The sequence below is a fragment of the Bombina bombina genome, chromosome 1 (assembly GCF_027579735.1).
Source record: "Bombina bombina isolate aBomBom1 chromosome 1, aBomBom1.pri, whole genome shotgun sequence".
NCBI classification, from domain to species: Eukaryota; Metazoa; Chordata; class Amphibia; order Anura; family Bombinatoridae; genus Bombina; species Bombina bombina.
Window position 1 is genome coordinate 804,264,744 of NC_069499.1, and position 16,350 is coordinate 804,281,093.

General features: G+C 39.2%; 1 protein-coding gene across 1 annotated transcript in view; it reads left to right on the plus strand.

Annotated features, from left to right (window-relative positions):
• Nucleotides 1-16,350, plus strand: part of SRPX2 (sushi repeat containing protein X-linked 2) — a 151,083-nt gene that overhangs the window by 71,419 nt on the left and 63,314 nt on the right. The window contains exons 4-5 of the mRNA XM_053692235.1: nt 870-1,061; nt 8,051-8,227. Coding sequence (XP_053548210.1) covers nt 870-1,061; nt 8,051-8,227 — 369 coding nt within the window. The remainder of the gene's footprint in view (nt 1-869; nt 1,062-8,050; nt 8,228-16,350) is intronic.

Below are 16,350 nucleotides of genomic sequence, written 5' to 3' on the forward strand. Positions count from 1 at the left end.
CATGTTTATAAGTAGAAGGTTGTGGGTGAAGAGTTTGCCTATAACTGTGAAAATGTCACTATCTGCAAATGCCTATGACAGGTGAGGGATGACACTGTAATAGTTAGGGCTATGGTTAGGGCTGGGTCTACGGTTAGGGTTAAGCCCATGTATTCCAGAGAGAGCTTTGCAATGTCTTGCAACCCTCCCATACATCCAAGAGTTTAATATGTGATACCACTTGTAACATTGATGCATAGGGATATGTCTCCAGCCATGATATATATATTTTTGCAATGGTGAGATCTCAGCAGTATTCTAGTGACCACAATATTGGTATTGTGGAGAAATTACAGTAGTGTACCACTATAAAGTGTGAATGGTATTGAGTAATTTTTGTTTGGGGTTTGGATGGTCTAGCAGTGGAGTTTGGGGTTTCAGGAGCAGCCAGAGGATGGTGATCTCCATGTCTATTAAAACTAGAACATTTTGGGAGGAGGATGGGATAGAAAGACCAAAAGAAACAAATAATGCCAACCATGACCTCACTATTTAAAAACAATAAAAACTTTATTAAGTCACAATAGTAACAAAAATATGTTAAGTATAGCAGAATGGAGATTTCAAATGGGAAGCAATCGCCAAGAAGCAAAATATTTCTTTAATCTGACCATTTCTTAATATTAGTTGCATTTTTCAGTCTTTTGTAGCAATAAAAAAATAAAAATGAACATTCACTGTCCTTTAAATTCTGAAGGAATGATGAGATGAGTATTTGTGTTGTGTTTTGCTCAAATTCTATGTAGGTTTGCAAGAAAATTGGCCAGTGGGTCATTATTTAGAACATACTGTATATAATTTGTTCTAATTTGTCTTTCCTCATTCCCAAGTCCCTCGCTGGTGTTATGACCTACAAGTTCAGGATGGAGAAGCTGCATGCTACTCACCACGTGGAGGGAGCTATCGAAGTACTCTTGGAACACGCTGTCGTATCTCATGTGACCAGGGATTTCGTCTTATTGGACAGAGCTCAGTGCAGTGCTTGCCAAGCCGTCGCTGGTCTGGATATGTGCACTGCAGAAGTAAGTGTATAAGGAACAAAGAATATAACAAATGAACATACCGCTAAACTAGTGGGCCAGATTATCTAAAGGTCTCTGGGCTTGTGAGATTCTCTATGAAATTTGTCCAGTAGTATAAAGCCCCTGGTGGAATTCTGTAAAGGCAATGTTTTACCCTAAGAACAGTGTGTCTTGATAAGTAGTGTTCTCTGTATTAAAGTATGTAAAGGAAATTCATACATTAAAATAGGGCTCATAAAAATTTGTAATTTAAAAATCATATAAAATGAATAAATAACACATTCAAATAAAAAGATACACTAAAAAAGTGTATCGTTAAATCAAATAAAAAATTGTAAGAAAATCTTATTTTATGGAAAATACAAATACACATCGAAATGCAAAAAAATCCTGTAAAATTCATAGTAAGTGTATTGTTTTTCCTAATGTAAAACCAGTTTCCCCACCTCTTCAAGTGGGCTGAACAGGGGTGTTCCATGGTCATAGTTGAAAGTTCTCTGCAAGGTCTGTTGTATTCTCTAAACATTCCCCCTGCAGTTGTTTTATTTCTCAGACTAAAAGTTGTTGAGTTTGTGTCTAAATATACAAAACACTCATATAAAAATACATGCATATGAAAATGGAGGCAACTGTCGTATACTATACCTTGAAAATGGAGTAATCTGTCTTGTATTGGCTGCAGTGTTTAATTTTTAACCTGTGCCCCCTTTAACTTCACTCTACCCAGCAAAGTTTCCTTTTCCAGGAACCTATTTTATTTTCATGTGCGGAATCCCGCAACTCACAGGGACAGTCCTTTTTTCAGAGAATTTACTGAAGGCAGCCCCTGCGAGTGTCAGCAACATTCTGATCCAGAGAATGTAAGATAATTGGGCTCAGTGTCTGATGAGGTCTAAACATCATCTGCAGTATAGAACTAATGACTTCAGACTAAAGTGTAATAATGGCCCCTATTCATTATGATGACCAGGTAGTGTATTAAAAATTACTCATAAATATTTCTGATACCTTTAATCAGGGTCCTGATTCAGATGGGCCATTTAATAATCTTATTTTCTAATAGATTGTAGATATGGATGGGTGCATTGATAAATACAAGTGAAACCATTCCAATCAACTAATTTAAGTTCCTGATTAATGCAGAATTGCAATAAACAGTTCATAAATATATATTTCAGACAAGATAGAAAAATAATATCTATCTATACTATAATCGTGTTATTAACACGTCCGTCAGTGTCGCCAGTTGCGCACGCATCCTCAAAGAATATTGGCTGAGCGTGCAGCCAAAAGAATCCACCTGAATGCAGCAAAGCTGTATCCCGATGGATTCCGAAAATGGCAGGATGGTGAAAGAATCCACCTTCGGAATCCACCTGGATGCAGCGTTGGCAAACCCGAAGCCTTAAAAAAAAAACACGCAACCGCCCGCACAAAATAACTAAAAAACACATAACCGCCCACAAGAAATAAAAATAATAGCAAACACCTTAACCACAAACCCCCACATCGCATAACAATAAAGTAATTAACCCCTAATCAGCATGTAACATAATTAAAACATTAACCCCTTAACCGTCAACCACCCACATTGCAATAAACCTAATTAACCTATTAACCCCTAAACTACAAAATCCCCACATCGCAATAACCCTATTTACCCTATTAACTCTTAAACCGCCAACCCCCCCACATTGCAATAAACCTAATTAACCTATTAACCTCTAATCTGCCAAACACCCACATCACAATCAACCTAATTATCCTATTAACCTCTAAACCGCCAAACCCCCCACAATGCAAATAATTAATTTAATTATTAAGCCCCCTAACCAGACACCCCCTAAACTAACCCTAATTACTACTAAATTACAATTAAAATAAAAAAGTCTAACATTACAGAAAAAAATAAACAAAATTATCAAAAATAAAAAAAATATACCTAATCCCTATGAAAATAAAAAAGCCCCCCAAAATAAAAACACCCCCTAATCTAAACTACCAATAGCCCCCAACAGTAAAACCCACCACCCAACCAACCCCCCAAAATAAAAAAACGAATACTAAAAAAAAATTAAGCTACCCATTGCCCCTAAAGGGGCATTTGTATGGGCATTGCCCTTAAAAGGGTATTCAGCTCTTTTACTGCCCTTAAAAGGGCAATCAGCTCTTTTTTAAGCCAAAAAAACCCTAATCTAAAAAAAAAACACCCAAAAAATGTAAATAAAAAAGCCTAAACCTAAGCCCCAAATAGATACTCACTGTTCCTGAAATCTGGCGGAGATGGTCTTCCTCCAGGCGGCTCCATCATCTTCTATCTTCATCCGGAGCAAAGGCGGCGCAGAGCGGAGGTGTGGAGCTGTCTTCCCGATGCCTGGATCCTCAGCGGCTGTCCTTGGGGGCGGTCCTTAAGGGCAGCGGTCCGCAGCGGTGTGGAGGCTCCTCTTCATGCAATCGTCCGTCACACACTAAAGATTGAATGCAAGGTACCCCATATTTATTGGGGTACCTTGCAATCCTATTGGCTGAAATTTTGAAATCAGCCAATAGGATGAGAGCTACTGAAATCTTATTGGCTGATTTGAACAGCCAATAGGATTTCAGTAGCTCTAATCCTATTGGCTGATTTAAAAACTACAGCCAATAGGAATGCAAGGTACCCCAAATTGATTGCGGTACCTTGCATTCAATCTTTAGTGTACGACGGACATCGGATGAAGAGGAGCCTCCATGCCGCTGAGGACTGCCGCTGTTGCCGTTCAGGACCGCCGCTAAGGATCCACGCATCGGGGAAGACAGCTCCGCACCTCCGCTTCGTGCCGCTGGTGAGGACCGCCAATGAGGATCCACAGCTCCGCACCTTCGCTCCATGCCGCCTTTGCTCCGGATGAAGATAGAAGATGATGGAGTCGCCTGGAAGAAGACCTTCTCCGCCGGACTTCAGGAAAGGTGAGTACATATTTTGGGCTTAGTGTTAGGATTTTATTTGGGGGGAGGGGCTTTATTTTTAAGATTAGGGATTTAATGGTCTGGAAAAGAGCCGATTGCCCTTTTAAGGGCAGTAAAAGAGCTGAATGCCTTTTTAAGGGCAATTCCCATACAAATGCCCTTTAGGGGAAATGGGTAGTTTAGTTTTTTTTAGTGTTAGTTTTTTTTATTTTGGGGGTTTGGTGGGCGGGGGGTTTTACTGTTAGGGGGTAATTGGTCGTTTGTTTAGGTAAAAGAGCTGTTTAACTTACGGTTTTTATTTTGGGGGATTTTTTATTTTTATAGGGGTATTAGTTTAGGTTTATCGCCTAGTAAATATATAAAGGCATACGATGTAAACAAGACATAACATCTATTTACTAGGTTGTGCAGTCTTTAACAAATTAAGTTTACTAACTAATCCATGCTATCCTCATTGGTCATTGTATTTGTTTGGCTTGGTCATGTGATTGAGCTTCTACAAGATTAATTCATGTCATTATTACTATAGTAATGAAGTGAATAGTAACAGACTTACCTGTGAGAAATAATTGTAATAAAAGCAAAGGTGTTTTAAAGGACACTAAAGTCAAAATTAAACTTTTATGATTCAGATAGAGCATGCAGTTTTAAGAGCCATTACTATTTACTTCCATTATCAAATTGTGCACAACATTTGTATATGCACACTAAGGCACCAGCTACTACTGAGCATGTGCAAAAGTTCCCAGTGTATATGTACAGGAGTTTCTGATTGGCTGATGGCTGTCACATGATAAAGGGGGCAGTAAATTTTGATATTTGTCAGAGGAAATCTACTGCTCATTTAAAAATCCAGAGTAAGTCCTATTGCATTGTCTTTTTATTATGTATATGTTTTTTATTTATTTTTTTTAAACAATTTTTTTTTATTGAGACAGTATAATATATAACAACATTGCCTGAGGATACAAAAGACTGAGGTTGTAAAAACGTGTAGCTGGAATACAAATTTGAGTATTGTATAAGCCAAACATTTGTATATGTATGTAGACAATGATAAATAAAAACAAGAGTGAGAACAAACACAGGCATAAATAGGGTCTCTTTTCTGAAATTGATCTGTTGTGGGTATGTGTTTGGGTACTGTGTCTGTGGTTTTGAGTATGATGGTGTTGGTGCTCCTATTTTGTTAGATTATAGAGCGAGAAGGCTCATGAGAAGTGAGCACGGTAAGTGTGAGAGGGGATGAAGGGAAGAAGGGAAAAAAAAAAAAAAGGGGGGGGGGGGAGGGAAGAGGAGAGGAGGACGGGGAAGGTGGTGAGCGGGCCTAAGGTGGGGTCTAGAGGTTTGGTGACCAGTTTGGGAATTTTGTAAGCCATGGGAACCAGATTTCATGGAAAAAATCAGTCTTGTCAAGTACTCTGTACGAGTATTGTTCCATTTGGCCAATGTAGTGTACAGTTGAGATTACCTGGGAGAGGGTCGGGGGTTCCTCTTTTTTCCAAGTCCTTGCTAGGGCTAATTTTGTGGCCATGAGGACATAAATTGTGAGGGCTTCTCCAGGAGAAGTGAGGCTGGGCATCTGCATGTGCAAGAGAGTTACTTCAGGGGTAAATGGGGGGGTGAGGCAGAGTGACTGGAGAAGCACAAATATTTTTTTCCATAATGGCTGAATTACTGGGCAAGACCACCAAATGTGAAGCGGGGTGCCATGCATTTTGCATTTTCTCCAGCACTCGGGAGATTGCGATTGGTATATCGTGTGTAGTATAGTTGGGACAAGGTGCCAACGGACCAGGATCTTATAATGTAGCTCCCAGAGTATGGCGCAATGGAGGATCTTTTTGGTTGTTTTGATTCTAGCATGCCAAACATCTAGGGTGACAGTGAAACCTATTTCTCTTTCCCATGCGTGGTGTTGTGAAATTTTATGTGAGGGAGTCGGATTAGTGAGTAGACTGTAATGGAAGGATAAAAGGTGTCTGAGGCTATGAACCCCAAGCCATGACCTCTCCCAGGCAGTCATTGGACGTAGTGTCTGTTTGGGATAGCCCCATGTGCGTAGGCGGGTGCTTAAACGAAATCCCTCAAAATGCAATTTGGGTGGGAGTTGGAGTTTAGCACAAATTGCGGGGTGTGAGAGCCATTTGCCTTCCTCATAGAAGTCTGAAATCTGAAGTGTTCGCAACTGTGGCCATAGGTCGTAGTGAGAGTCTGGGAAACAGTAAAGTGCAGCAGAGATTGTCAGAGCGGGAGAAGGGTGAGGGGATATGTCTGGGTTATGTCTGATCTGGTCCCAGAATCGAAGCGCATGTTTAAAAACAGGGTGGAGGTTATCAATAGCTCGTCTATGATGAGAGGGGATCCATAGTATATCAGACAGGGTTATACTCGGAGGCAGTAGTGAGGACTCTAAGGAATACCAGCTAAGTTGTCTTTCGGGGTCATTCCAGCGGGGGATGTGCGATAGTCTAGCGGCATTGTAATACAAAATTATGTTTGGGAGAGCTAAGCCTCCTTGTAGGATCGGCTTTTCAAGTGTGCGACCCGACGTTCTGGGCCGACAGTCCCTCCATACATAGGAGGTTTATTATGTACATTTTGATTATGCAATTCTACTATACTTAAAGGGAACTGAACCCAAATTTTGTCTTTCATGATTCAGATAAAGCATGACATTTAAAGCAACTTTCTAATTTACTCCTATTATCAAATTTTCTTCATTCTATTGGTATCTTTATTTGAAATGCAAGAATGTAAGTTTAGATCCCGGCCCATTTTTTGGTGAACAACCTGGGTTGTCCTTGCTGATTGGTGGATAAATTCTTCCACCAATAAAAAAGTGCTGTCCAGAGTACTTAACCAAAAAAAAGCTTAGATGCATTCTTTTTCAAATAAAGATAGCAAGAGAACAAAGAAAATTTGATAATAGGAGTAAATTAGAAAGTTGCTTAAAATTGCAAGCACTATCTGAATCACGAAAAAAAAATTTTGGGTTTAGTGTCCCTTTAATGGTCCTTTAACCCTCTGAGTGCTAATGACGGCTCTGAGCCGTCACAGAGTTTCTCACTCTGGTGCTAATGACGGCTCAGAGCCGTCATGAGCACTCTCCCACCTTGAGGGAGATCTGGGGGCTCCTTACTGATCCTACCCCGGCGATCGTGCCTGTAGAGTGACAGGCATCACCGGGGCTTCACGTGATGCGCGGTGACGTCATGCGCAATTACGTGATGACGTCACCACGCAACTTTATTTATACTTAACAATGTTAAGTATGGGAGGAGGGGGCATGCTGCTTAGAAACCTGTATCTCAGGCATCTAAGCAGCTACAGACCCCCAAGACCCACCCAGGTGGGAAATGGCTTAGCAGCCAAAGGGTTAACAAAGAAGTGTTAGAACATGCAGTAAATAGGACGTAAAATATGTAGATGAGTTTTTTTGTTTCAGTGCAGAAAACTTATTGTATCATGATTGGAAGATTTCAGGCATTTTACTCTCTTCAGTTCATTGTGTGCTTAGAGCAGAGCCCATACACTTCTTCAGCAAGGTAGAGAACAGTTTTTTTTTTTTTCATAAACAGCACTAAATACTTAGGGACATATGTATCAAGCTCCGAATGGAGCTTGATGCCCTGTGTTTCTTCAGCAGTTATAAAGCAGCGGTCACAAAGACCGCTGCTCCATCACCTGTCCGCCTGCTCTGAGCAGGCGGACAGACATCGCCACAATTCAACCCGAAAGAGTATGATCGTGTTGATTGACACCCCCCTGCTGGCGGCCTATTGGCCGCGAGTCTGCAGGGGGCGGCGTTGCACCAGCAGCTCTTGTGAGCTGCTGGTGCAATGCTGAATACGGCAAGCGTATTGCTCGCCATATTCAGCGAGGTCTGGCGGACCTCATCCGCAGTGTCGGATCAGGTCCACCAGACCTTGATACATATGCCCCTTAGTCTTAAGAAATGTTATGATTATCTACCTTTTGAGTATTATTAATATTTCTAACATCAATACTTACTTATAATAATAAATAATCTGTTTCAGAAATCCGATGCCATGTCCTTCCAGCAATACTATTCGGATCTTATCAGTGTTCAAATGGTGTTTTTGAGGGCTCCAGGTGTGACTATTCTTGTTCTCCTGGTTACCAAATAGAGGGAGATCGCAGTCGTATCTGTATGGAAGATGGATTATGGAGCGGCGGAGAGCCTGTCTGTGTAGGTAAATTCGTAATCTAGCAGATGGAGTTGATTTGGTTATAGATAGAGATGAGGATATTCTGGAATATGTGTTTAGAACATTAACTTTTAATCATATTTTTTTTTAAGGACATTGAAATGTTTGGCCGGCACACTAACATTTGTAAATGTGTCTTGTACTTAGCCGTAGACCACAAATAAAATGCAGATTATAGCAATTAGGTCACTACACAGAGACAACATTGTCACTTTCAATTGTCTGTATCCAAGAATGGGCACAGCAGAATGGGATTAACTTTCAACACAAACAATGGATGCACTGGGTTAGGGTCAATGCATACCCTATCATCCAGTCTTCTGAATATAGATTCCACAACAACAGTCTTTATAAAAGCATCTTCTTTTATTCAAAAGTTCAAGCAGTAAAAAATACTACTATTTGTACTGCTTGAACGTTTGAATAAAAGAAGATGCTTTTATAATGAGTGGTGCTGTGGAATCTATATCCTGGTCACTTTCAATTGTAGTTCTCATGAGATCCGAAATCAGAGCACATCAATTTAGTAATGGGATATATTAATTCTTCCTAAGTAATAGTGACATGTTATCTTTTATTGGAAGTGCTGTTAATAAGTCAGAAGAGTGGGAAGCTCAGTTTGGACAATGAGTCGACCTCTCCAGTCCTGGTTGGTTTATCTGCTTACCAATCAACATTGCTTTAAAAACCGTATAAAAAGAATGAAACCCAAAGTAGGCACAGACCATGGCTAGCAAGAGGATCTTGAGGGATCCAGTTGCTGCTGACAATTATAGTCTGAAAGAAAGTCAGTAATATCCAGCACCAACGCCAATGGTCTGAGCTCCAGGGAGTAACTACCAAACTCCCATATAACAGTGGAAAAAATAAGGAATGGAGGCTCGCCAGTATGCCAAAAAGTGATTTACGTTATTGTAGAGACAGCAGGGTCCAGTAACCACGACGTTTCGGGGCAGTGTGCCCCTTAATCATGTGATAACCACCTATACAGATACACCTGTTTAAATAGCTTACCTGGGATTTAACCCTTACAATCTTTCTAACAATGCAACAATGAAGGGACAGCGCCATCTAGCGGCCCCATAGGTGTATAATCGCCTAAAAAATAATAACTAAAAACAAACATCTATGAAGCCCTAATTACAGATTCAAACAATGTCAAATATTGAACCTACCAAACCAAATATTATTTACAATATAATTGTATGTAATTGTAGAAAATGACAAAACAGATTTATCTTTAAAAAAGACATAATAGAAAAAGATTAATAAAAAACTGACCAATCTATTTCTCTATTAAGCCCCTTCGGTTCCAAGGTGTCAAGGTGAAAAATCCAGAAGGACTCTCGCTGCTTGAGTAAAACTTCCCTATTGCCACCCCTTCTAGGGACTTTCACCTGTTCAATCACCTGGAACCGAAGTTGGCTTATTTGGTGGCCTGCTGCCAAAAAGTGATAGGCCACAGGAGCTGACAATTTACCACACCTGATGTTACTCTTGTGTTCAGTTATTCTATCACGTACCCTCCTAGTGGACTCGCCAATGTAGGCCTTCCCACATGGACACTTGATCATATATATAACGTAACTACTGTTGCAAGTGAAAAAATCCCTATAATAGAATTTGTGCCCACTATGTGGATGTGCAAAATAGGGACTTTTCACAATGCAACTGCAGTTACTGCACCCAAGACAAGGGAAACAACCAAGATTCTTTTTGGTGATAAACTGTTGAGATATAGATTTGACAGAACCAATGCCAGCCCGTATTAGAGAATCTCTATGGCTTTTACTGTGCTTGTAAGCTGGCATAGGAAACTTATCAAACTCCTCAACATCCGCATTACATCTCCTCAAGATGCCCCAATGTCTCTGTATTATTTTCAACACCTGATCACTCTGTCTAGAAAACTCAGATACAAAAACCATCCTCTTTTGATTTTTATCTGATGGTTTTTTAGATTTTAACAGGGCGTCACGGTCCAACTTGGACACCATATCAATGGTGTTCATAATTAGATCATGCGGATAGCCACGTTCCAGGAATTTCTCACCCATCTCAGCCAATCTTATGGGAACCTTGGATTCTTCTGTGACAATCCGTTTGACCCTGAGTAATTGACTTTTAGGTAGTGACCTGATCAAGGAGGGATGATGTGCACTGTCATACACTAATAGATTATTTCTATCAGTTTCTTTCCTGAAGATATCAGTTTTAAAACTAAATCCATCCTTGATCACGGTCACATCCAGAAAGTCAATAGAGCTTTCACTGAAGGTCAATGTAAATTTAATGTTGCTGGTTGAATTATTCAATTCAGATACAAAAAGCTCAATTATAGGCTGAAGACAGTAAAGTCTTGAGAAGGCCAACTTGGTGAAACGTACTTTGGATCACGTGGTGCATCCACAATGTCACAAGGAGGGGCAGACTCTTTGTTCACATACAGGCACATAGCACGAAGCAGTGCAAAACCAGATATAGGACTGAGTTCCAATTACTGGTCATAGTTTTTATTTGCTAACGCTCTTGTGGGTAAAAGTTCTTTTGACTTGCAGTTAAGATATTTGGGCACGTTATGTTGTTTTGAAATATCTATTTACTACATTCTTAACGGCAAACAAATCATCAAATAAGTACTACTGCTATTTTTAGTGTAAATAGCCCCTTTTGTTTCATACCAATAATGACAGTAAAAATGTTTCAAAACCATGCCCCACCACACTGGTGTAAGCTGTAATTTTGTTCATTTGTTCTGCAAGTTTTAGTATGTGGTTGTCTAGTTTTTTTTAACTGCGCTGGATAAAGAATACACAATTGAATGATTTTCTGAACTAGACAAAATGCTTTTAGTGTGATCATAGCAAAAAACAAAAAAAGATAATTCTGAAGAGCATGGTCTTGAAATTTCAGTTTATTTTGCTTTCTGTATATAACCAACATTTTTACCTTAATGCTAAATAATGGGAGCTTGAAAAGAGTAAGCAGAGTGATTGTCACTAGGATGTAAAGCGTAAGTGCAATGTGTTTACGTGTGATCAGCTAAGCATCTTCCAAAAATAGAAATGCTACAAGATGTTTTGGCAAACTCCAACAATATAGTGTAAACTATAAGCCCTAAATTGAATATACTCACAGGAACAAAATGTAACAGAATGATTTTTATTCCATGTTAGCTCTATAGTCAAGTAGTTTCAAAAGGACACAGCCATCTTTCTCAAGAGCAGTAATGTCCTTACAAGAGCCAGTATAGTGTTAATGTATCGCAGTCAAAATATTATCTATCATTTTATTGATAGCATTTCAATTTCCTGTCAGTGACAGACATAAGATGCACTACCGCTGCTGTAACCAGTAGCATATTTTAAACTAGGCCACTCAAAATTTTAGAGAAGCAAATCTAGAGTGTTAATTCTAAGTTAGGCTGACTTCCTCATCTTGTGCTGTCCAAATGTTATATTTTTAATTGCATAAGAAATCAATGATCCCTAGTTTTCTAGTGTGAGGTCATAATGCAGCCATATCGGGATGATTGACAGCCCCAGCTAGCAGCCGATTGGTCGCGAGTGAGCTGGGGGCAGCATTGCACAAGCATTTCACCAGAAATGCTTGTGCAATGTTAAATGCGTATGCTGTCGGCATTTAGCGAGGTTGAGCAGACATGATTCGCTTTAGCGAATCATTTCTGCTCAACTTTTAATAAATCTACCCCTTAGTCTCCATTTGTGAGATATATGTGAGGTAAATGTAAGTTAAATATAGTAGGTAAATGATAACTATGGTCATGAGGCAACTTATTTCCCAGTGCCTAGGAGAATAAAATTAAATACACCACTGATTGTTATAGTAGTGGAATCTTGTGTAGATGAGTGAGGTTTATCACTTTAGTATCTTTCTATAGAATTTGATGCACATAGAACATTGATATAGTTGAGCATGATGTGATGGACTGCAGTAAAGGACTTTCAAGGTTGACTTTAATTGCCTGGGCAGTATGCATTGTTACTAGTGATGTCGCGAACGGCGGACTCAAACTTCCGGTATTGTTCGCGAACCGGCGAACCGCGCGAACTGCCATTGACTTCAATAGGCAGGCGAACTTTAAAACCTACAAGGACTCTTTCTGGCCACAATAGTGATGGAAAAGTTGTTTCAAGGGGACTAACACCTGGACTGTGGCATGCTGGAGGGGGATCCATGTCAAAACTCCCATGGAAAATTACATAGTTGATGCAGAGTCTGCTTTTAACCCATAAAGGGCCTAAATCACCTAACATTCCCAAATTGTTTGCAATAACATGCTTTAAAACATCAGTTATGATGTCGTATCTATCAGGTAGTGTAAGGGTTACGGCCGCTTCACAGTGACAGAGCAAACTCCAAGTGTAACGCACCGCAAACAACCGCAAACAGTCCATTTGCACAACCACGAGATAGATTTGATAGATAGATACATAGATTACATAGCTCAATCGATGCAATATACATATGATCGATACAAATTACATAGATCAATAGATGCAATATACATTTGATAGATACGAATTACATCGATCAATAGATGCAATATCCATTTGATAGATACGAATGTTATCGATCCAAAGATGCAATATACATTTGATAGATACGAATTACATCAACCAAAATATGTAATATACATTCTATAGATACGAATTACATCGATCAATAGATGCAATATACATTTGATAGATACCTTTGATAGTTAGATCGATTTGATAGATAAATAGATAGATTTGAAAGATATAATTTCCCTGACAGAGTATAACAATAAGACATGCGGTTTGTGACCCGTGGTGTGTTAAGTAGTACTATTCTTAGCAGTTTACTACAACCTGTTACTCCCCCTATCGGGGGAGGTCTATATGGCCTGCATTTTTGGAACCGGGAGATGGAAGAAGATGATTGGTCTGTCCTCCTACTTCAAATTTGTCAAAAACACAAGTGGCTGTCTCAAAACAGTCCGGACACAAGATAGATAGATAGATAGATAGATAGATAGATAGATAGATAGATAGGATAGATAGATAGATAGATATACATAGATTGATAGTTAGATAGAATCGATAGAAGATAAATAGATAGATTTATTAGATATATAATTACCCTGACAAAGTATAATAATTAAACATGTGGTCTGGGACCCATGGTAACTAGGTTGTGTTAAGTAGTACTATTCTTAGCACTTTCAGCCCTGTAACTCCTCCTATCGGTGGAGGTCTATATGGCCTGCATGATTACCATGACAAAGTATAACAACAAGACACGCGGTCTGGGACCCATGGTAACTAGGTTGTGTTAAGTAAAACTTTTCTTAGCACTTTAATCCCTCTTACTCCCCCTTTCGGTGGAGTTCTATATGGCCTGCATGATTACCCTGACAAAGTATAACAACAAAACATCTGGTCTGGGACCCATGGTAACTAGGTTGTGTTAAGTAGTACTATTCTTAGAACTGTAATCCCTGTTACTCCCCCTATCAAGGGAGGTCTATATGGCCTGCATGATTACCCTGACAAAGTATAATAACAAAACATGCGGTCATGGACCCATGGTAACTAGGTTGTGTTAAGTAGTACTATTCTTAGCACTTTAATCCCTGTTACTCCCCCTATCGGGGGAGGTCTATACGGCATGCCTAATTATCCTGGCAAAATATAACAACAAGACATGTGGTCTGGGAACCACTGTTAACTAGGTTGTGTTAATTTTTACTATTCTTAGCACTTTAATCCCTGTTACTCCCCCTATCGGGGGCGGTCTATATGGCCTGGCTGATTATCCTGGCAAAATCTAATAACAAGACATACGGTCTGGGAACCACTGTTAATGTTAACTAGGTTGTGTTAAGTTGTACTATTCTTTGCACTTTAATCCCTGTTACTTCCCCTATCAAGGGAGGTCTATATGGCCTGCATGATTACCCTGACAAAGTATAACAACAAAACATGCGGTCTGGGACCCATGGTGGTACTGGTATAACTAGGTTTTCTTAAGTATTACTATTCTTTGCAGTTTAATCCCTGTGATTGGTCTGTCCTCCTACTTCAAATTTGTCCAAAACACAAGTGGCTGTCTTTGTTAGAACAAATATGATTGGTGTAACTAATTGGCAAGTGGCCTGGCACACACGCTGGCAGGCAGGCAACTGCAATTCAAAGGCACTAGCAGACTGATGATTCACAGGCAAAAAATTATTTATTCTAAATATTTACTATACTGTTATAACAGATATGATTGGTGGGAATAGTTGGCAGCAAGTGGGCCTGGCACACACGCTGGCAGGCAGGCAGGCAACTGCAATTGGATTACACTAGCAGACTGATCTTTCAGAGTCAAAAATGTATTATTTTTAATATTTAAACTACTATTATAACAAATATGATTGGTGGCACCAGTTGGCAAGTGGGCCTGGCACACACGCTGGCTGGCAGGCAACTGCAATTCAATTGCACTAGCAGGCCAATGATTCACAGTCAAAAAATATTTTATTTTAAATATTTACACTACTGTTATAACAAATATGATTGGTGTAACTAGTTGGCAAGTGGGCCTGGCACACACGCTGGCAGGTAGGCAGGCAACTGCAATTAAATAACAATAGCAGAGTGTTGTAACAGTTTGTTTTTACAAAAGTTACAAAAATGTTACAACAGATAGGAGTAATGGCACTCAGGATAGAACTAGGCACAGTATGTGCTGGCAGCCTGACACACAGGCTGGCACTAGTGGTGGCAGGCTGGCCTGTGAACTAATATTAAATAACACTCGAATAGTGATGTAAAAGTTTTTTTTTACAAAATTTAATATTATGTTACACCAGATAGGAGTCGTGGACTGGCACTGAGGATGGAAGTAGGCACAGTATATGCTGGCAGCCTGACACACAGGCTGGCACTAATGGCAGCCTGGCTGGCCTGGCAACTAAAATTAAATAACACTAGAAGAGGACTGATGTAAAAAAATTTTTTACATAGAATTTACACTAATGTTGTTACACCAGATATAAGTGGTGGAAAAAAAATATATTAATCTGTATCACACTATATGATGTGGGAAACACACAGGCCTGATGGAAAAAGAAATTAAATTACACTAGCAAAATGATTTTAATTTTTTTTTTACTTTAAAATAATGTAAAGCAGATATGAGTCGTGGCTGGTAGGTAGGGCAGCAATTTACCACAGTATGCTGTGTAAGTGAGAAAGACACAGGCCTGATAGAAAATGAAATTAGATTACACTAGCAAAATAATTTAAAGTTTTTTTTTTTGGAATTTAAAAAAAGGTTAAGCACATATGAGTCGTGGCTGATAGACTAGGGAGGGCAGCAATTAAACACAGTATGCTCTGTAAGTCAGCAAAACACACAGGTCTGATAGAAAATAAAAATAGATTACACTAGCAAAATGATTTAAAGGGTTTTTTTTTAATTTAAAGAAAAAGGTTAAGCACATATGAGTCGTGGCTGCTAGCCTTGGTAGGGCATCAATTAACCACAGTAGAATCTGTAAGTCAGATACACACAGGCCTGATAGAAAATAAAATTAGATTACACTAGCAAAATGATTTAAAGTTTTTTTTTTTTAATTTAAAGGAAAAGGTTAAGCACATATGAGTCGTGGGCCGGCTGCTAGCCTTGGTAGGGCAGCAATTAACCACAGTAGGCTCTGTAAGTCAGATACACACAGGCCTGATAGAAAATAAAATTAGATTACACTAGCAAAATGATTTAAAGTTTTTTTTTTTTTAATTTAAAAAAAGGTTAAGCACATATGAGTCGTGGCTGATAGCCAAGGTAGGGAAGCTATTAACCACAGTATGCTCTGTAAGTCAGGAAAACACACAGGCCTGATAGAAAATGAAATTAGATTACACTAGCAAAATGATTTAAAAGTTTTTTTTTTTAAATTTAAAATAATGTTATAAGCAGATATGAGTGGTGGCTGGCACAGAGCAATGACCCACCGTTTATGCTGTGTGAGCCTGAGACACAGGCCTGATAGAAAATGAAAATAAATTACACTAGCAAAATAATTTCAAATTTTTGTTGGTTAAATTTAAACTAATGTTAAGCAGATATCAGTGGTG